The 20,973-nt window shown below is 46.4% G+C and overlaps 1 protein-coding gene across 4 annotated transcripts in view; it reads left to right on the plus strand.

Moving 5' to 3' along the window:
• Positions 1-6,317: 6,317 nt before the first annotated feature.
• ints8 (integrator complex subunit 8) overlaps positions 6,318-20,973 on the plus strand; it is a 154,497-nt gene continuing 139,841 nt past the window's right edge. The window contains exons 1-2 of one of the 4 annotated variants that reach the window (XM_063067235.1): positions 6,318-6,684; positions 15,142-15,278. In XM_063067235.1, the coding sequence (XP_062923305.1) occupies positions 15,149-15,278 (130 nt within the window). In that variant the 5' untranslated portion in view covers positions 6,318-6,684; positions 15,142-15,148. The remainder of the gene's footprint in view (positions 6,685-15,141; positions 15,279-20,973) is intronic. The other 3 variants (XM_063067219.1, XM_063067227.1, XM_063067212.1) reach the window with 3 other exon arrangements.

Genomic DNA, 20,973 nt, shown 5'->3' on the forward strand with positions numbered 1-20,973 from the left:
TAACTGGTTGTGATAAGATCTGATTGTGGAAGAGATTTTTTTTTGCCAATCTGTACTGGCTGGGGTCTGCAAGTGAGGAAGTCAAGGATCCGTTTGCACAGGGAGGTATTGAGGCCGAGGTCAAGGAGCTTAGTGATTAGTTTTGAGTGGAGACCGATTATTTTCACATCTTATGTCAATGAAATGGATAATGGAATTGATGCTTTGTGACTATGTTTGCAGCCGATACAAAGATAGATTATGAGAACACTCAGTCCTCATTTATTGTCATTTAGAAATGCATACATGCATTAAGAACTGATACAATGTTCCTCCAGAGTGATATCACAGAAAAACAGGACAAACCAAAGACTAACACTGACAGAACTACATAATTATAACATATAGTTACAACAGTGCAAAGCAATACCATAATTTGATAAAGAGCAAACCATGGGCATGGTAAAAAAAGTCTCAAAGTCCTGATCGACTCCCGATAGTCCCCGATAGCAGGTGGCAAAAGGGAGAAACTCCCTGCCATAAACCTCCAGGCACCGGCAACTGCCGATGCATTGGAAGCACCCGACCACAGCCGACTCTGAGTCCGCCCGGCCGAAAACTTCAAGCCTCCGACCAGCCCCTCTGATACAGCCTCCCGAGCGCCATCCTCTGCCGAGCGCCTTCGACCTCGTCCCAGCCACCAAAAGAAGCAAGGCCGAGGATTCGGGGCCTTCTCCTCCAGAGACTCCAGTTACCACACAGTAGCAGTGACAGCGAAGCGGGCATTTCAGAAGTTTCTCCAGATGTTCCTCTGTACTCTCACGTCTGTCTCCATCAAATCAGAATTGCGCACGGTCCCCTACTTGACAAATACAAGACGTCGTCAGGTCACACCGCCATCTTCTCCTCCTCCCATAGGTGGAAAGGTAGGTAGTGTTGGGTAAGCAGTGAGGCTGCAGAAGGACCTGGATAGATTGGGAAAATGGGCAAAGAAATGGCAGATGGAATACAGTGTCGGGAAGTGTATGACCATGCACTTTGGTAGAAGGAATAAAGGCATAGTCTATTTTCTAAACTGGGAGAAAATCCAAAAATCTGAGGTGCAAAGGGACTTGGGAGTCCTCGTGAGGATTCCCTAAAGGTTGATTTGCAGGTTGAGTCTGTGGTAAGAAAGGCAAATGCAATGTGTGCATTATTTTCAAGAGGACTAGAATATAAAGCAAGGATGTAACGTTGAGACTTTATAAAGCACTGGTGAGGCCTCACTTGGAGTATTGTGAGCAGTTTTGTACTGCTTTAGAAAAGATGAGATGAAATTAGAGAGGATCCAAAGGAAGTTCACGAGAATGAATCGGTAAGTGAAAGGGTTAACTTATGAGGAGCATTTGATGGCTCTAGGCCTGTACTCATTTAAGTTTAGAAAAACAGGGGAGATCTCATTGAGACCTATTGAATATTGAAAGGCGTAGATAGAGTGAACATGGAGAGAATGTTTCTTATTGTGGGGGACTCTAGTACCCGAGGCATTGCTTCCAAAAACAGGGATGTCACTTTACAACAGAGATGAGGAGGAATTTATTTAGCCAGAGGAGGTGAATCTATGGAATTCATGGTCACAGACATCTGTGGAGGCCGAGTCATTGGGTGTACTTAAAGCAGAGGATGATCAGTTCCTCATTAGCCAGGGCATCAAAGGTTACGGGGAGAAGGCAGGAGAATGGGGTTGAGAGGGATAATAAATCAGCCTAATTCTGCTCCTGTGTCTTGTGGTCTTATGGGATGGTAATGTTGGATGGAGCTGTAGTTAATGAAGAACATCCTGATGTTTGCATCTCCACAGTGCAGAACTGGCCCTGCCTTCCCTTTGAAGAAGGCATTCAGGCATTCACTGACTGCTCAGGACAAACAGGAATGGGGAATAAATGTAAACTTTACTACAATTGCTCAAAAGTAGAAAATATTTATCATAAAAATTATAGAAAGGCCCTGAATAATCTGCTTCCCTTTTCAGTTTGGTCTATAGAATAAATCATCGCAAATGTGCCATCGTTCTGTCACAACAGAAGCCCCATCAGCTCCCTCTAGTGCTCCTCCTTCTTCCATGATCCACTTATGTGGCTGATTTAATTGCCACAAACATTCAGTGGTACGTTTGTCCTGTACCTAATAAAGTGGCCACTGAGTGTATGTTCATGGTCTTCTGCTGCTGTAGCCCATCCACTTCAAGATTCAACATGTTGTGCATTCAGAGATGTTCTTCTGCACGTCACTGTTGTAACGTGTGGTTATTTGAGTTACTGTTGCCTTCCTGTCAGCATGAACCAGTCTGCCTGTTCACCTCTCTCATTAACAAAGCATTTTAACAAGTTTTGTTAAAATTTTGCTACTTATTAATCAACTTTCATGAAACATCTTGCAGTACCTAACAGTGACCAGGTGGTGGCGATGCCTGGTCACATCTTGCAGTACCTAACAGTGACCAGCTGGTGGCGATGCGCGGTCACATCTTGCAGTACCTAACAGTGACCAGCTGGTGGCGATGCGCGGTCACGTCTTGCAGTACCTAACAGTGACCAGCTGGTGGCGATGCGCGGTCACGTCTTGCAGTACCTAACAGTGACCAGCTGGTGGCGATGCCTGGTCACATCTTGCAGTACCTAACAGTGACCAGCTGGTGGTGATGCGCGGTCACATCTTGCAGTACCTAACAGTGACCAGCTGGTGGCGATGCGCGGTCACATCTTGCAGTACCTAACAGCTACACATCTTGAAGTTTTTTTTAACGTAACTATAAAAGTTTATTTACAAAACAAATACACAAAGTACAAACAGTCAGTATTTACAAGGCAGTGAATAAATTCAAATTAAAATATGATTACTGCCATCTATAAAACAGTCAGATCCTGGGGGGGGGGGCTGCTCCGGGAAACCCCCCACAGTACCCATTGTGACCTCGTGCTCTCTCCAAGGGCAGCCAGGCATGAACATATCCTCAGAAGAAGGGCAAGCAGTTGACCTGGCAGAGCCATAGACGTTCCACCACCTAGACCTGTGAATAGCCAACTTGGCCAGGGCCAGGACCAAGCCCACCAGGATATCCTCCTCGTGACCCACCCCCTTCTGTACTGGGTGCCTGTATATAAGAAGTGCGGGTCTGAAGTGCAACCGGAACCTGAGTAGCCACAGAATAATCCGGTGAACCTGCTGCACGGTACCATCCCATGCAACACCTTCCACCCCAGGTCCCCAGTGTGCAGGGGAAACACTCCTGCATAAACAGACTTCCACTGGGGACCTCCTCCGCTGGCAGGTGGTCACACAGACCACCAAGGCAAGTCTGGTCGGCAGACGAAGACAAAACAGTGAAAAGTGTGCAAGAGCAGCTCATACAAGAAACATTTTGGAGCATCACGGAAGGGTACGGTGGGCATCCCGTGAGATGGCTCACGTTAGGTGGGACCCTCTCCCGCGAGGTATCCCGAGGTCTGGGTCCGAGCCCGAGCATCACTTCCGGTCCATCAGGTGGTGGTGCAGTTGGAACCGCTCCACTTCCCCGAGCGCCTCCCACCCCGAGACCCACAATGATAGGATGGATACTAGTCCCCCTTGCAGCTAGACCAGCACAGGGGCACCCTGTCTGGGTGAGCCTGGACCCATATCCTCAACAGCTAAAACAGTAAAAGCCAGGCAGTTCCCTTAGAGGGGCACGGCTGGTGCCGTCTGTCGGAAGCCGCGTGCCCTCCTGCAGGCAGTGTCCCCGGAGAAGGTGCATCTCCAGTGCAAGCCACCTCAGAGGGTGGTCACCGTACAGGTATCTCTGCAGGGTCCTGAGGAGGACAGCCACCAGCTGGGTGTGCACATACACACCAGTGACTGGCCGCCCTCTGCATTCAGAAGATTCAGGATCGCAGCAGAGACTCAATGCCTCCTGTTGCCCCAACAAAAGTCCTCCTGCCTCTTCTGGGTCCTGGAGACAAAAGCAGTGGGCGGCACTAAATTAGTCAGTCAGTACCATATCATGGAGGCGACCAGCTGATTTATAACTAATCCCCTTCCCAGCTGGGCAGAGATCTTTTATTCCAAATCCCGCCAGTTCGCCAGCCAGGGCTCAACCGTCGACGCCTCAACTAGAGGAGGTGCACGATGCTCCACGCAAAGGGTCTCAACCTCCAGTAGGGAGTCGTCTTGCTACTGGCCCACCAAGAGGCCTGCACACTTTTCCTTGCAGTACCTATCGGTGACCAGGTGGGGGCCACACCCGGACACATCTTGCAGTACCCATCAGTGACCAGGTGGGGGCCACACACGGCCACATCTTGCAGTACCTATCGGTGACCAGGTGGGGGCCACACCCGGACACATCTTGCAGTACCTACCAGTGACCATGTGGGGGCCACACCCGGACACATCTTGCAGTACCTATCGGTGACCAGGTGGGGGCCACACCCGGACACATCTTGCAGTACCTATCGGTGACCAGGTAGGGGCCACACCCGGACACATCTTGCAGTACCTACCAGTGACCATGTGGGGGCCACACCCGGACACATCTTGCAGTACCTACCAGTGACCATGTGGGGGCCACACCCGGACACATCTTGCATTACCTATCGGTGACCAGGTGGGGGCCACACCCGGACACATCTTGCAGTACCTACCAGTGACCATGTGGGGGCCACACCCGGACACATCTTGCAGTACCTATCGGTGACCAGGTGGGGGCCACACCCGGACACATCTTGCAGTACCTATCGGTGACCAGGTGGGGGCCACACACGGCCACATCTTGCAGTACCTATCGGTGACCATGTGGGGGCCACACCCGGACACATCTTGCAGTACCTACCAGTGACCATGTGGGGGCCACACCCGGACACATCTTGCAGTACCTATCGGTGACCAGGTGGGGGCCACACCCGGACACATCTTGCAGTACCTATCGGTGACCAGGTGGGGGCCACACACGGCCACATCTTGCAGTACCTATCGGTGACCAGGTGGGGGCCACACCCGGACACATCTTGCAGTACCTACCAGTGACCAGGTGGTGGCGCAAAAATAATATAGCCCAAGTCCTCGAGTGGCAGTGATAGAGCAGGGATACACTGTAGTGTTGGTTGAGCAGACAACAGAGCACAGCATCTAAGGAGCGCTGGTGTGCAGCACCGAGCGAACACTGGAGAGCAGCACCAACGGGAGGAGCCGGCTTCCAAGCCAGCACATATTCCAGCGTGTCGACAGCAGCCTCACCACCACCTTCCCTACCATTTTCTCAAGGGAATCGGACAATTCGTCGAGATTTTTCGGAAACAAAACTTCGTCCTGTTTTTTAAGTAATTAATAATATGTGACAGTTATGTAGTGGCAAATATTCAAGCAAAAGTGGTTCTGTGGAGTGGTAAATATTATTCTAACTTTATTCCTACATAATAAAATGTTTATATTTCTTGTCATTCTTAAGTTGTCATTAATTAAAGGTCAGTTTAATTTCCACGTGGTGTTCTGGCCATACATCAGACTTCATATTAATTATCACAACGTCGCTGACATAAAACATAGACCATTACAGCGCAGTACACCATTTAACCTACTCTAACATCAAACTAACTCAACTCTCTCCCACATAGCACTCCAATTTTCTATTTTCCATGTCCTTATCTAAGCGTGTCTAATGTATCTGACACTGTCACCAACCCTGGCAGTGAGTTCTACGCATCCGCCACTCTCTGTGTAAAACAAACTACCTCCAACATCCCCCCCCCATACTTTCTTCCAATCAACACGCCCTCAAGTGAACCTTGGGACTATTAAAGGATTTGCGCTCTCGACCTAATCACAAGAGATTCTGCAGATGCTGGAAATCCAGAGTAACACTCACAAAATGCTGCAGGAACTCAGCAGGTCAGGCAGCATCCATGGGAAAGAGTAAACAGTCGACGTTTCTGAACGAGTCCCTTCTGATTCCAGTCCTGATGAAGAATCTTGGCCTGACACGTCGACAGTTCATTCCTCTCCATAGATGCTGACTGACTTGCTGAGTTCCTCCAGTATTTTGTGTGTTTCCCGGTGCAGCAAGAGAGACCCGGGATCATTGCACCACACAAGGATAGTGCAGCGGCGAGGGGTCGGGGCGGATCCCGGATCCGGTGCGGGTGCAGCGGCGAGGGGTCGGGGCGGATCCCGGATCCGGTGCGGGTGCAGCGGCGAGGGGTCGGGACGGATCCCGGATCCGGTGCGGGTGCGGCGGCGAGGGGTCGGGGCGGATCCCGGATCCGGTGCGGGTGCGGCGGCGAGGGGTCGGGACGGATCCCGGATCCGGTGCGGGTGCAGCGGCGAGGGGTCGGGACGGATCCCGGATCCGGTGCGGGTGCAGCGGCGAGGGGTCGGTTCGACACAAAACCCGGAGTTGGAGCGGGAACGGGGGCCGGTTGGACTCAAAACCCGGAGCGAGGGGACGGGGGAGCGTATATTATGTGGGGACGGGCGAGCGTATATCCGCCGGCTGCCGGAAGTACTCGGGCGGTCCCGGACCGGCGACGGGCAAACATGGCGGTGGTGAGCGCAGCCGGCCGCCTCGTCCGTCAGTAAAGCGTGTTGTCGGATCACTGATCGGTCAGTAAACCCTGTTGTTGGATCATTAATCGGTGCAGCGTCCTGAGGAGAGAGCTGTGGAGAAGCGCCGGCCCGCAGATCCCTGGACACCAGGTAGGCGACAGGGATAGACCGGACTGACGGTCCGGAGCCCGGTCTCTCTAATAGTCATTCATCGGATCGGTTTGTTCAAAGTAAAGTTATTGTCAGAGTACAGTACATATATGTCACCACATACAACCCCGAGATTCGTTTGCCTGCCAGCAGACTCGGCAAATCTATAGAATAGTAACTATAACAGGATCAATGAAAGATCAACCAGCGTGCAGAAGGCAACAAACTCTGCAAATGCAAATATAAATAAATAACGAGAACATGATATAAAGAAACACACATCAAAGTTGCTGGTGAACGCAGCAGGCCAGGCAGCATCTATAGGAAGAGGCGCAGTCGACGTTTCAGGCCGAGACCCTCTTCCTATAGATGCTGCCTGACCTGCTGCGTTCACCAGCAACTTTGATGTGTGTTGCTTGAATTTCCAGCATCTGCAGAATTCGTGTTGTTTGCATGATATAAAGAATCCTTAAAGTGAGCCGATTGGTTGTGGGAATCATTTTAATGATGGGGCGAGTGGTTATTCCCTTTGGTTCAAGAACCTGATGGTTGAAGGGTAAGAACTGTTCCTGAAACTGGTAAACACGAGGAAATCTGTAGATGCTGGAATTTCAAGCAACACACTTAAAAGTTGCTGGTGAACGCAGCAGGCCAGGCAGCATCTATAGGAAGAGGTACAGGGGGCATTTCGGGCCGGGACTCTTCATCAGGACAAAGGGTCTCGGCCCAAAACGTCGACTGTACCTCGTCCTATAGATACTGCCTTTCCTGAAACTGGTGGTGTGAGTCCTGAGGCTCCTGTACCTTCTTCCTGATGGCAGCAGCGAGAAGAGAGCATATCCTGGATGGGTGGGGTCCCTGGTGATGGATGCTGCTTTCCTACCACAGTGTTTCACGTAGGAGTGCTCAGTGGTGGGGACGGCTTTACCCATGACGGACTGGGCCATATCCAATAATTTTAATAGGATTTTCCATTCAGGGGCATTGGCATTTCCATACCAGGCTGTGACGCAGCCAGTCAATATGTCCTCTGCCACATATAGAAGTTTGTCAAAGTTTTAGATGTCATGCTGCGCGTCCGCAGACTCCTGAGGAAGTAGAGGTGTTGCCATTTTTTTTTACATGAGCCCAGGCAGGTCCTTTGAAATAGTGACACCCAAGAATGTAAAGTTACTGACTCTCTCTACCTCTGATCCTCCGAGGATAGGTGGTGCTGAGGAAGCAATGTGATTGCAGCAGAACTTAGACAAATTGGACGAATGGGCAAAAAAGTGGCAGATGGAATACAGTGTTGGGAAGTGTATGATAATCGATTTTGATAAAAAGAAACAATAGTGTGACAAACATCTAAATGGCGAGAAGGTTCACACCTCCGAGGTGCAGGTCCTCGTGCAAGACTCCCAGCCTATTTACAGGTTGAGTCTGAAGGCAAATGCAGTGCTGGCATTTATTTCAAGGAGAACAGAATATAAAACCAAGGAGACAATGCCGAGCCTTTATAAGACACTAGTCAGGCTGCACTCTTCAAAAATTCATTTACAGGATGTGGGCATCGCCAGCTAAGCCAGCGTTTATTGCCCATCCCTAGTTGCCCTTGAGAAGGTGATGATGAGCTGCCTTCTTGAACCACTGCACTCCCTGACGTGTAGGTACACCCACAGTGCTGTTAGGAAGGGAATTCCATGCTTTGACCCAGTGACAATGAAGGAACACTACTATGTTTCCAAGTCAGGATGGTGGGTGACTTGGAGGGGGATTTCCAAGTGGTGATGGGTCTGGAAGGTGCTGCCTTAGGAACTTTGGTGTGTATCTTGTAGATAGTACACACTGCTGCAACTGTTTGTCAATGGTGGAGGGATTGGATGCTTGTTGAAGGGGTACCAATCAAGTGGGCTGCCTTGTGCTGGATGGTGTCGAGCTTCCTGAGTGTTGATGGAGCTGCACTCATGCAGGCGAGTGGCGAGTATTCCATTACACTCCTGACCTGAGCCTTGTAGATGGTGGACAGGCTTTGGGAGTCAGGAGGTGAGTTACACACCACAGGATTCCTAGCCTTTGACCTGCTCTGGTAGCAACGGTGTTTATATGGCTAGACCAGTTCAGCTTCCTGTCAATGGTAACCCCCAGGATGTTGATAGTAGGGGATTCAGTGCTGGTGATGCCACTGAGTGTCAAGGGACGATGGGTAATGCCTCCCTTGTTGGAGACCGTCATTGCGTTGGAGTATTGTCAACAGTTTTGGGCCCCGTATCTCAGAAAGGATGTGTTGTCTTTGGAGAGAGGCCAAAGAAGGGTCATGAGGATAATTCTGGGAATGAAGGGGTTAACATATAGAAACATAGAAACATAGAAAATAGGTGCAGGAGTAGGCCATTCGGCCCTTCGAGCCTGCACCGCCATTTATTATGATCATGGCTGATCATCCAACTCAGAACCCAGCCTTCCCTCCATACCCCCTGACCCCTGTAGCCACAAGGGCCATATCTAACTTCCTTTTAAACATAGCTAATGAACTGGCCTCAACAGTTTGCTGTGGCAGAGAATTCCACAGATTTACCACTCTCTGTGTGAAGAAGTTTTTCCTAACCTCAGTCCTAAAAGGCTTCCGCTCTATCCTCAAACTGTGACCCCTCGTTCTAGACCTCCCCAACATCGGGAACAATCTTCCCGCATCTAGCCTGTCCAATCCCTTTAGGATCTTATACGTTTCAAGCAGATCCCCCCTCAATCTTCTAAATTCCAACGAGTACAAGCCCAGTTCATCCAGTCTTTCTTCATATGAAAGACCTGCCATCCCAGGAATCAATCTGGTGAACCTTCTTTGTACTCCCTCTATGGCAAAGATGTCTTTCCTCAGATTAGGGGACCAAAACTGCACACAATACTCCAGGTGTGGTCTCACCAAGGCCTTGTACAACTGCAGTAGTACCTCCCTGCTCCTGTACTCGAATCCTCTCGCTATAAATGCCAGCATACCGTTCGCCTTTTTCACTGCCTGCTGTACCTGCATGCCCACTTTCAATGACTGGTGTATAATGACACCCAGGTCTCGTTGCACCTCCCCTTTTCCTAATCGGCCACCATTCAGATAATAATCTGTTTTCCTATTTTTGCCACCAAAGTGGATAACTTCACATTTATCCACATTAAATTGCATCTGCCATGAGTTTGCCCACTCACCCAACCTATCCAAGTCACCCTGCATCCTCTTAGCATCCTCCTCACTGCTAACACTGCCACCCAGCTTTGTGTCATCCGCAAACTTGGAGATGCTGCATTTAATTCCCTCATCCAAGTCATTAATATATATTGTAAACAACTGGGGTCCCAGCACTGAGCCTTGCGGTACCCCACTAGTCACCGCCTGCCATTCTGAAAAGGTCCCGTTTATTCCCACTCTTTGCTTCCTGTCTGCTAACCAATTCTCCACCCACACCAATACCTTACCCCCAATACCGTGTGCTTTAAGTTTGCACACTAATCTCCTATGTGGGACCTTGTCAAAAGCCTTTTGAAAATCCAAATATACCACATCCACTGGTTCTCCCCTATCCACTCTACTAGTTACATCCTCAAAAAATTCTATGAGATTCGTCAGACATGATTTTCCTTTCACAAATCCATGCTGACTTTGTCCGATCATTTCACCGCTTTCCAAATGTGCTGTTATCACATCCTTGATAACTGACTCCAGCAGTTTCCCCACCACCGACGTTAGGCTAACCGGCCTATAATTCCCCGGTTTCTCTCTCCCTCCTTTTTTAAAAAGTGGGGTTACATTAGCCACCCTCCAATCCTCAGGAACTAGTCCAGAATCTAACGAGTTTTGAAAAATTATCACTAATGCATCTACTATTTCTTGAGCCACTTCCTTAAGCACTCTGGGATGCAGACCATCTGGCCCTGGGGATTTATCTGCCTTCAATCCCTTCAATTTACCTAACACCACTTCCCTACTAACATGTATTTCGCTCACTTCCTCCATCTCACTGGACCCTCTGTCCCTTACTATTTCTGGAAGATTATTTATGTCCTCCTTAGTGAAGACAGAACCAAAGTAATTATTCAATTGGTCTGCCATGTCCTTGCTCCCCATAATCAATTCACCTGTTTCTGTTTGCAGGGGACCTACATTTGTCTTTATCAGTCTTTTCCTTTTTACATATCTATAAAAGCTTTTACAGTCCGTTTTTATGTTCTCTGCCAGTTTTCTCTCATAATCTTTTTTCCCCTTCCTAATTAAGCCCTTTGTCCTCCTCTGCTGAACTCTGAATTTCTCCCAGTCCTCAGGTGAGCCACTTTCTCTGGCTAATTTGTATGCTACTTCTTTGGAATTGATACTATCCCTAATTTCTCTTGTCAGCCACGGGTGCACTACCTTCCTTGATTTATTCTTTTGCCAAACTGGGATGAACAATTGTTGTAGTTCATCCATGCAACCTTTAAATGCTTGCCATTGCATATCCACCGTCAATCCTTGAAGTGTCATTTGCCAGTCTATCTTAGCTAGTTCATGTCTCATACCTTCAAAGTTACCCCTCTTTAAGTTCAGAACCTTTGTTTCTGAATTAACTACGTCACTCTCCATGTTAATGAAGAATTCCACCATATTATGGTCACTCTTACCCAAGGGGCCTCTCACGACAAGATCGCTAATTAACCCTTCCTCATTGCTCAAAACCCAGTCCAGAATAGCCTGCTCTCTAGTCGGTTCCTCGACATGTTGGTTCAAAAAACCATCCCGCATACATTCCAAGAAATCCTCTTCCTCAGCACCTTTACCAATTTGGTTCACCCAGTCTACATGTAGATTGAAGTCACCCATTATAACTGCTGTTCCTTTATTGCACACATTTCTAATTTCCTGTTTAATACCATCTCCGACCTCACTACTACTGTTAGGTGGCCTGTACACAACTCCCACCAGCGTCTTCTGCCCCTTAGTGTTACGCAGCTCTACCCATATCGATTCCACATCTTCCCGGCTTATGTCCTTCCTTTCTATTGCGTTAATCTCTTTTTTAACCAGCAACGCCACCCCACCTCCCCTTCCTTCGTGTCTATCCCTCCTGAATATTGAATATCCCTGAACGTTGAGCTCCCATCCCTGGTCACCCTGGAGCCATGTCTCTGTGATCCCAACTATATCATAATCATTAATAACAATCTGCACTCTCAATTCATCCATCTTATTACGAATGCTCCTTGCATTGACACATAAAGCCTTCAGGCGCTCTTTTACAACTCTCTTAGCCCTTTTTAATGCTTGCCCTGGATTTGTCGGCCTGCCACTTTTACTTTTCCCCTTTGTACTTTTTGCTTCTACGCTCACTTTACACCCCTCTGTCTCTCTGCACTGGTTCCCATCCCTCTGTTGTGAACTAACCTCCTCACACCTAGCCGCTTTAATTTGATATGAGGAGCATTTGGCAGCTTTGGTCCTGTACTCACTGGAATTTAGAAGAATATGTGGGAATCTCGTTGAAACCTACCGAATGTTGAAAGGACTAGATAGGGTGGATATGGAGAGGATGTTTCCTATGGTGGGGGGCATCTAGAACTAGAGAGCACAGCTTCAAAATTGAGGGGCGACCCTTTAGAATGGAGTTAAGGAGGAATTTTTTTAGCCAGAGAGAAGTGAATCTGTGGAATGTTCTGTCACAGACTGTGCTGGAGGCCAAGTCCGTGTGTATATTTAAAGTGGAAGTTGATCGTTTCCTGATCAGTGGGGGCATCAAAGGTTATGGCGAGAAGGCAGGTGAATGGGGTTAAGTGGGATCCGGGATCAGCCATGATAGAATGGCGGAGCAGACTCGATGGGCTGAATGGCCTAATTCTGCTCATGTCTTATGGCTCATGGGCCTCTGGTCTCCCTTTCCTGAACTCAATCATCAGTTCTTTGGTCTTGCTGACATTGAGTGAGAAATTTTATTAAGACACCACTCAGCCAAGTTTTCCGTCTCCCTCCTGCTGGTATGCTGGTTCATCACCATCTTTGATTCAGTAACAATAGTGGTGTCATATGGCATTGGGGCTGTGCTCAGCCACACAGTCAGAAGTGTAAAGCGAGTAGATCAGGGGGCTAAGCACACAGCCTTGTGGTACGTCTGGGCTGATGGAGGTTGTGGAGGAGATATTCTTGCCAATCCGAACTGACTGGGGTCTGCAAGTGAGGAAATTGAGGATCCAATTGCACAAGGAGGTAGTGAGGCCAAAGTTTTGAAGCTTGTGGATTAGTTTTAAATGCCAAGCCGTAGTGGATAAAGAGCATCCTGATGTACGCATCGTTGCTGTGTAGGTGTTCGAGGGTTGAGTGAAGAGTCAGTGAGATGGCATCTGCTGTGGTCCTGTTGTTCCACGTTGTCACGGTTCTGGTATCATTGTTTCTCAGCTTTTCTTTAGACAGACGATGTCATTCAAAGTGTTTACCATGCGATAAAGTGCAAATGGGAAAATAAAAGACAAAATGATGTTCATTCAAAGCAAGATTAAATAAATAGGTTTTGAGCTGGTGTTTAAAAGCATCAGCAGAGTCTCCATCCCTTATAATTATAGGTACTGAGTTCCACAGTTCAGGAGCATAGTCCAAAAGAGCTGACCTGCCAATTATCTTTTGAGGGAGATTGTTTAATTTTAAGGGACTGATGGAAGAAGACCTGAGAGCTCAAGCAGGGTTTTAAAACAAAAATGATTGTGGGATTATTCTGGTCTCAGATCATTGAGGGCTTTTAAAAGCAAACAAACTTTAAAATCCTGCGCCAGACAATTTCAGTAGCTTTTACCTTTGTACAAGGAAGGCACGTTAGTGACTCTATTAGGTGTTTGGGGAGATTGGTACATCACCAAAGACTACAGCAAATTTTTACAGATGTACCACGGAGAACATTCGAACTGGTTGCATCACCGTCTGGTCTGGAGGGGCCACTGCACAGGATCACAAAAAGCTGCAGAATGTTGTAAATTCAGCCAGTTCCATTATGAGTACTAGCCCCCCCAACATCAAAAAATCTTCTCTTTTCACACACTCAACGATTCAGGAACAGCTTCTTCCCCTCTGTCATAAGATTACTGAATGAACAATGAACCCATGAACTCTGCTTCACTATTTTTGGATTTCTTTTTACACTACCTATTCAATATGTATTTTAAATATGTATGTATTTTATTGTAATTTATATTTTTATGTAGGCTAGTGTCTTCCTGAGACTGGGGTGATCAACCTCCAATAATTACAGCCATCTTCCCTTGTGTGAAACACAAGTCTGGACACCCATTGGCCAGTGTGCATAACGCTACACTCAGTAACTGGTGTCAGTGATTCAAATTCATTTACCTCTACAGCGGTACATCGAGACAAGCGTCAGCCAGCACAACTTAAGGATATGCCGGGGCAGCCCACAGGTGTCAAAGATCAGAATTGAAAGTAAATTTATTATCAGAGTCTGTACCTGTCACTTTACAACCCTGAGATTCATTGTCTTGTGGGCATTCATAGTAAATAGAAAGAAACGCAATAGAATCGATAAAAAACCTTACACAACATAAACGGACAAACAATCAATGTATAAACGTTTGTACAAAAGACGACAAACTGTGGATATACACTACTGTGCAGAAGACTTGAGCATTCTAGCCGTATATATGTGGAAATATATACACACGTACACCTAAGACTGGCACGGGACCTGTACTTGTCAACATGGAACAGAGAGTGAGTTTGTAAATCTGGTGGGAGCGAAGGATGTTGTAAATGGTGAGGCTGGAGTGCTGCGGGAGGGGTGTGGGACTGGTGGCAGAGAGTGAGTGGCTGGCACAGGGAGAGTGGTGTGGGTGCAGACACACCAGCCCTGAGACACCAGGCAAGGTCATTTGATTCCTAACAATTGGTTTGTTGATCATTACAGAACGTCCCTCTGGTGCTTCCGTCTCCCTTCTTTTCCCAACCATGATTCCCCTCTCCCTACCCTCATTCGCCAACAGAGACCCATATCGGAATTTGGTTTATCATCACTCACATATGTCATGGAACTTGTTTCTTTTTGTGGCAGTACAGTGCAATACATAAAATTACTACAGTACTATGTAAAGTCTTAGGCACATATACAAGACAAAAAAAAGTAATAAATATTGAGAACTCATTCTAGCACCAACATATTAGGCTAATATTTGGCTGAACAACACAGAACACAAGAAGAAACAAAACAACATCAAAATAAGCCTGCTTTCTCGGTCCCTCCCACCCACCTAGCCACGCACACGGTCACATGGAGAAAGTACAAGTTCCTCACAGCGTGTGGTAGGACTTGAATTCTGATCTTCCACTGATACTAACAGCAAGGCTACTGTGCCTTTCCACCAAATACATAGTTTTTTTTATCATTGACTTTTTTTTCTGAGTGGGAAGGGGAAGAAGAGACATAAATTTTCTCTTGGTTTAATATCCTTCTGTGTTTTCAGGAGCAGAATGAGTGCGGAAGCAGCTGATCGGGAGGCAGTAACCTCCAGTCGACCCTGCACTCCACCTCAAACCATCTGGTTTGAGTTCTTATTGGACGAAGGATTGCTGGAAAAACACTTACAAAAATCTTACCCAGGTATGTTGGTCGTGTAGAAGTTAGCACAAATCTATTACAGCTTGGGGAGTCAGTTCAGAGTTCAGTTCCACCGTCTTATGTAACGAGTCTGTACGTCCTCCCCGTGGAATGCGTGGATTTTCTCCGGGTGCTTGGGTTTCCACCCACAGTCCAAAGACGTACCCCTTAGTAGGTTAATTGGTCATTGTAAGTTGACCTAAAGTGAGGCTTGGCTTAAATGGGCCTATTCCATGGTGTCTCTAAACATTTAAAAATAATCCTGCCCCAGGAAGGCTATGCAAAACTACAGTTTTACAACTACTGGTCCAAATGCTCCAGTGAGCACTGTTATATCATCATAGCGGGCTTATTTTGTTAAGTGTGTCCAGTACGGATGCCAGTCACCATATGTTGACAGGCCGACCAGGGGGAATGTCATACTAGATCTAGTACTAGGTAATGAACCGGGTCAGGTCACAGATCTCTCAGTGGGTGAGCATCTGGGGGACAGTGACCACCAATCCCTGGCCTTTAGCATTATCATGGAAAAGGATAGAATCAGAGAGGACAGGAAAATTTTTAATTGGGGAAGGGCAAATTATGAGGCTATAAGGCTAGAACTTGCGGGTGTGAATTGGGATGATGTTTTTGCAGGGAAATGTACTATGGACATGTGGTCGATGTTTAGGGATCTCTTGTAGGATGTTAGGGATAAATTTGTCCCAGTGAGGAAGATGAAGAATGGTAGGATGAAGGAACCATGGGTGACAAGTGAGGTGGAAAATCTAGTCAGGTGGAAGAAGGCAGCATACATGAGGTTTAGGAAGCAAGGATCAGATAGGTCTATTGAGGAATATAGGGAAGCAAGAAAGGAGCTTAAGAAGGGGCTGAGAAGAGCAAGAAGGGGGCATGAGAAGGCCTTGGCGAGTAGGGTAAAGGAAAACCCCAAGGCATTCTTCAATTATGTGAAGAAAAAAAGGATGACAGGAGTGAAGGTAGAACCGATTAGAGATAAAGGTGGGAAGATGCGCCTGGAGGCTGTGGAAGTGAGTGAGGTCCTCAATGAATACTTCTCTTCGGTATTCACCAATGAGAGGGAACTTGATGATGGTGAGGACAATATGAGTGAGGTTGATGTTCTGGAGCATGTTGATATTAAGGGAGAGGAGGTGTTGGAGTTGTTAAAATACATTAGGACAGATAAGTCCCTGGGGCCTGACGGAATACTCCCCAGGCTGCTTCACAAAGCGAGGGAAAAGACTGCTGAGCCTCTGGCTAGGATCTTTATATCCCTGTTGTCCATGGGAATGGTACCGGAGGATTGGAGGGAGGCGAATGTTGTCCCCTTGTTCAAAAAAGGTAGTAGAGATACTGCAGGTAATTATAGACCAGTGAGCCTTACGGCTGTGGTGGGAAAGCTGTTGGAAAAGATCCTTAGAGATAGGATCTATGGGCTTTTAGAGAATCATGGTCTGATCAGAGACAGACATCATGGCTTTGTGAAGGGCAGATCGTGTCTAACAAGCCTGCTAGAGTTCTTTGAGGAGGTGACCAGGTATATAGATGAGGGTAGTGCAGTGGATGTGATCTATATGGATTTTGGTGAGGCATTTGACAAGGTTCCACACGGTAGGCTTATTCAGAAAGTCAGAAGGCATGGGATTCAGGGAAGTTTGGCCAGGTGGATTCAGAATTGGCTTGCCTGCAGAAGGCAGAGGGTGGTGGTGGAGAGAGTACATTTGGATTGGAGGATTGTGACTAGTGGTGTCCCACAAGGATCTGTTCTGGGAAGTCTACTTTTCGTAATTTTTATTAATGACCTGGATGTAGGGGTAGAGAGTTGGGTTGGCAAGTTTGCAGACAACACAAATGGTGGTGTTGTTGTAGATAGTGTAGAGAATTGTCGAAGATTGCAGAGAGACATTGATAGGTTGCAGAAGTGGGCTGAGAAGTGGCAGATGGAGTGTAACCCAGAGAAGTGTGAGGTGGTACACTTTGGAAGGACAAACTCCAAGGCAGAGTACAAAGTAAATGGCAGGATACCTGGTAGTGTGGAGGAGCAGAGGGATCTGGGGGTACATGTCCACAGATCCCTGAAAGTTGCCTCACAGGTAGATAGGGTAGTTAAGAAAGCTTATGGGGTGTTAGCTTTCATAAGTCGAGGGATAGAGTTTAAGAGTCGAGAGGTAATGATGCAGCTCTATAAAACTCTGGTTAGGCCACACTTGGAGTACTGTGTCCAGTTCTGGTCACCTCACTATAGGAAAGATGTGGAAGCATTGGAAAGGGTACAGAGGAGATTTACCAGGATGCTGCCTGGTTTAGAAAGTATGCATTATGATCAGAGATTAAGGGAGCTAGGGCTTTACTCCTTGGAGAGAAGGATGATAAGAGGAGACATGATAGAGGTGTAAAAGATAATAAGAGGAATAGATAGAGTGGATAGCCAGCGCCTCTTCCCCAGGGCACCACTGCTCAATACAAGAGGACATGGCTTTAAGGTAAGGGGTGGGAAGTTCAAGGGGGATATTAGAGGAAGGTTTTTTACTCAGAGAGTGGTTGGTGCGTGGAATGCACTGCCTGAGTCGGTGGAGGCAGATACACTAGTGAAGTGTAAGAGACGACTAGACAGGTATATGGAGGAATTTAAGGTGTTCTATGGAGGGCTGCGGTCCCGGTGCAGGTAGATGGGAGTCGGCAGTTTAAATGGTTTCACCACGGACTAAATGGGCTGAAAGGCCTGTTTCTGTGCTGTACTTCTCTGTGACTATGACTAAGTCATAGTTTGTGGTAGCACTGGACTCGGACTTCCGAGGTGGGGAGAGTGGAACTGTCCTAGTGCAACGGCTTTTCCACTTTAAAAACTCTCCCGCACAGGTTTCCTGTCAACATTGGACACAATGAACAACCACTGTGCTTCATGTAAAGCTGTGTCTATCACTGTGTCCTTTCTGTACCAGAAGTGAAAGTGAAATATCAAGCTATTTGACAAAAATTAGCGACAAGAAGGAAACTATTGCAATGCCCAATGAAGTGTCTCAGCCCAAATAAAAAAAACTGTTTCCCTCCAAAGATGCTGCCTGGCTTGCTGAGTTCCTGCAGCATTTTGTGTGGTTATCGCAGTAAATATCACCCTTTAAATATTTTAAAGGATGTTTTGAAAATGTATTACACAAGTTATTAGAAATTTAGCAGTATGATGTGCAGTGGTATGCAAAAGTTTGGGCACCCCTGGTCAAAATTTCTCTTACTGTGAATAGCCAAGCGGGTAAAAGATGACCTGATTTCCAAAAGGCATAAAGTTAAAGATGATACATTTCTTTAATATTTTAAGCAGGATTACTTTTTTACTTCCGTCTTTTATGTTTCAAAATAACAAAAAAGAAAAATGCCCAAAGCAAAAGTTTGGGCACCCTGCATGGTCAGTACTTAGTAACACCCCATTTGGCAAGTATCACAGCTTGTAAACGCTTTCTGTGGCCAGCTAAGAGTCTTTCAATTCTTGTTTGGGGGATTTTCACCCATTCTTCCTTGCAAAAGGCTTCTAGTTCTGTGAGATTCTTGGGCCGTCTTGAATGCACTGCTCTTTTGAGGTCTATCCACTGATTCTCGATGATGTTTAGGTCGGGGGACTGTGAGGGCCATGGCAAAACCTTCAGCTTGTGCCTCTTGAGGTAGTCCATTGTGGATTTTGAGGTGTATTTAGGATCATTATCCTGTTGTAGAAGCCATCCTCTTTTCATCTTCGGCTTTTTTACAGACGGTGTGATGTTTACTTCCAGAATTTGCTGGTATTTAATTGAATTCATTCTTCCCTCTACCAGTAAATGTTCCCCGTGTCACTGGCTGCAACACAAGCCCAAAGCATGATCGATCCACCCCCATGCTTAATAGTTGGAGAGGGGTTCTTGTCATGAAATTCTGCACCCTTTTTTCTCCAAACATACCTTTGCTCAATGTGGCCAAAAAGTTCTTATTTTAACTTCATCAGTCCACAGGACTTGTTTCCAAAATGAATCAGCCTTGTTTAGATGTTCCTTTGCTAACTTCTGACGCTGAATTTTGTGGTGAGGACGCAGGAAAGGTTTTCTTCTGATGACTCTTCCATGAAGGTCATATTTGTGCAGGTGTCGCTGCACAGTAGAACAGCGCACCACCACTCCAGAGTCTGCTAAATCTTCCTGAAGGTTTTTTGCAGTCAAAAGGGGGTTTTGATTTGCCTTTCTAGCAATCCTACGAGCAGTTCTCTCGGAAAATTTGCTTGGTCTTCCAGACCTCAATTTGACCTCCACCGTTCCTGTTAACTGCCATTTCTTAATTACATTACGAACTGAGGAAACAGCTACCTGAAAACGCTTTGCTATCTTCTTATAGCCTTCTCCTGCTTTGTGGGACAAAATTTATTTTAATTTCCAGAGTTCTAGGCAGCTGCTTAGAGGAGCCCATGGTTGCTGATTGTTGGGACAGGGTTTGAGGAGTCAGGGTATTTATAAAACTTTGAAATTTGCATCACCTGGCCTTTCCTAACGATGACTGTGAACAAGCCGTAGCCCTAACAAGCTAATTAAGGTCTGAGACCTTGGTAAAAATTATCTGAGAGCTCAAATCTCTTGGGATGCCCAAACTTTTGCATGGTGCTCCTTTCCTTTTTTTCACTCTAAAATTGTACAAAACAAAAATAATACACTAATCTTGCTTAAAATGTTGAAAGGAATGTTTCATCTTTAACTTTATGACTTTTGGAGATCAGTTCATCTTCAACTCGCTTAGCTATTCAGAGTAACAGAAATTTTGACCGGGGTACCCAAACCTTTGCATGCCAGTGTATATCAACAGCAAAAAGCATTGTATTTAAAATATGAAAACGTGTTAGTTCCTTATAAGAATATCCATTTCACCTTGCTTTTTATGTGAAAATAGAAGACAGCGCACACAACAGAGGCCTTTGCATTCTGCTTCTTGAATGAGATATTCCTTAGTTAATTCCTAATCTCTGGTTTAATAAAATTACCTTAGATAATTCTCAAAGATGTAAAAAATGCCATTTTTTTGGTCTAAAGTCACAAAAGGTGGGGTTTTTACCCAATCTCTTTTAAGTTAACTGCTTCAAGCTGTGTCCCCACTAATACTACTAATTGATCACTGTGGCATCCACCATACTGGAGAAGCAATGTCTCTGAGCTATCAACTGCTCCTTGTAGGTAGCTTCTTGGACCTAATCAAATGCTTTTATTGATTTTGTATGCATATGCCATCTTTTATTGAAATATCAGGCTTGAGTATTTAAACTATACATGGCTCTCTAAACTTGCAATGGTAAGTTCATAAGACATAGAACAGAATTAGGTCACTGGGCCAAATACCATTCCATTATGCCTGATTTGTTGTCTCAACCCCATTCTCCTGCCTTCTCCCCATAACCTTTGATGTCCTTGCTAATCAAGGAACTATCAACTTCAGCTGTAAATATACCCAGTGACTTGACCTCCACAGCTGTCTGTGGCAATGAATTCGACTGATTAACTACCTCTGGCTAAGGAAATTCCTCCTCATTTCTGTCATAAAGGGATGTCATTCTATTCTGAGGCTGTGCCCTCTAGTCCTAGACTGTCCTCTATTGGAAACATTCTGTCTAGGCCTTTCAATATTCAATAGGTTTCAGTGAGATCCATCTCTCACTCTTCCAAATTCCGGTGAGTACAGGCCCAGAGCCATC

The sequence above is a fragment of the Mobula hypostoma genome, chromosome 1 (genome assembly GCF_963921235.1).
Source record: "Mobula hypostoma chromosome 1, sMobHyp1.1, whole genome shotgun sequence".
Taxonomy (NCBI): Eukaryota; Metazoa; Chordata; class Chondrichthyes; order Myliobatiformes; family Myliobatidae; genus Mobula; species Mobula hypostoma.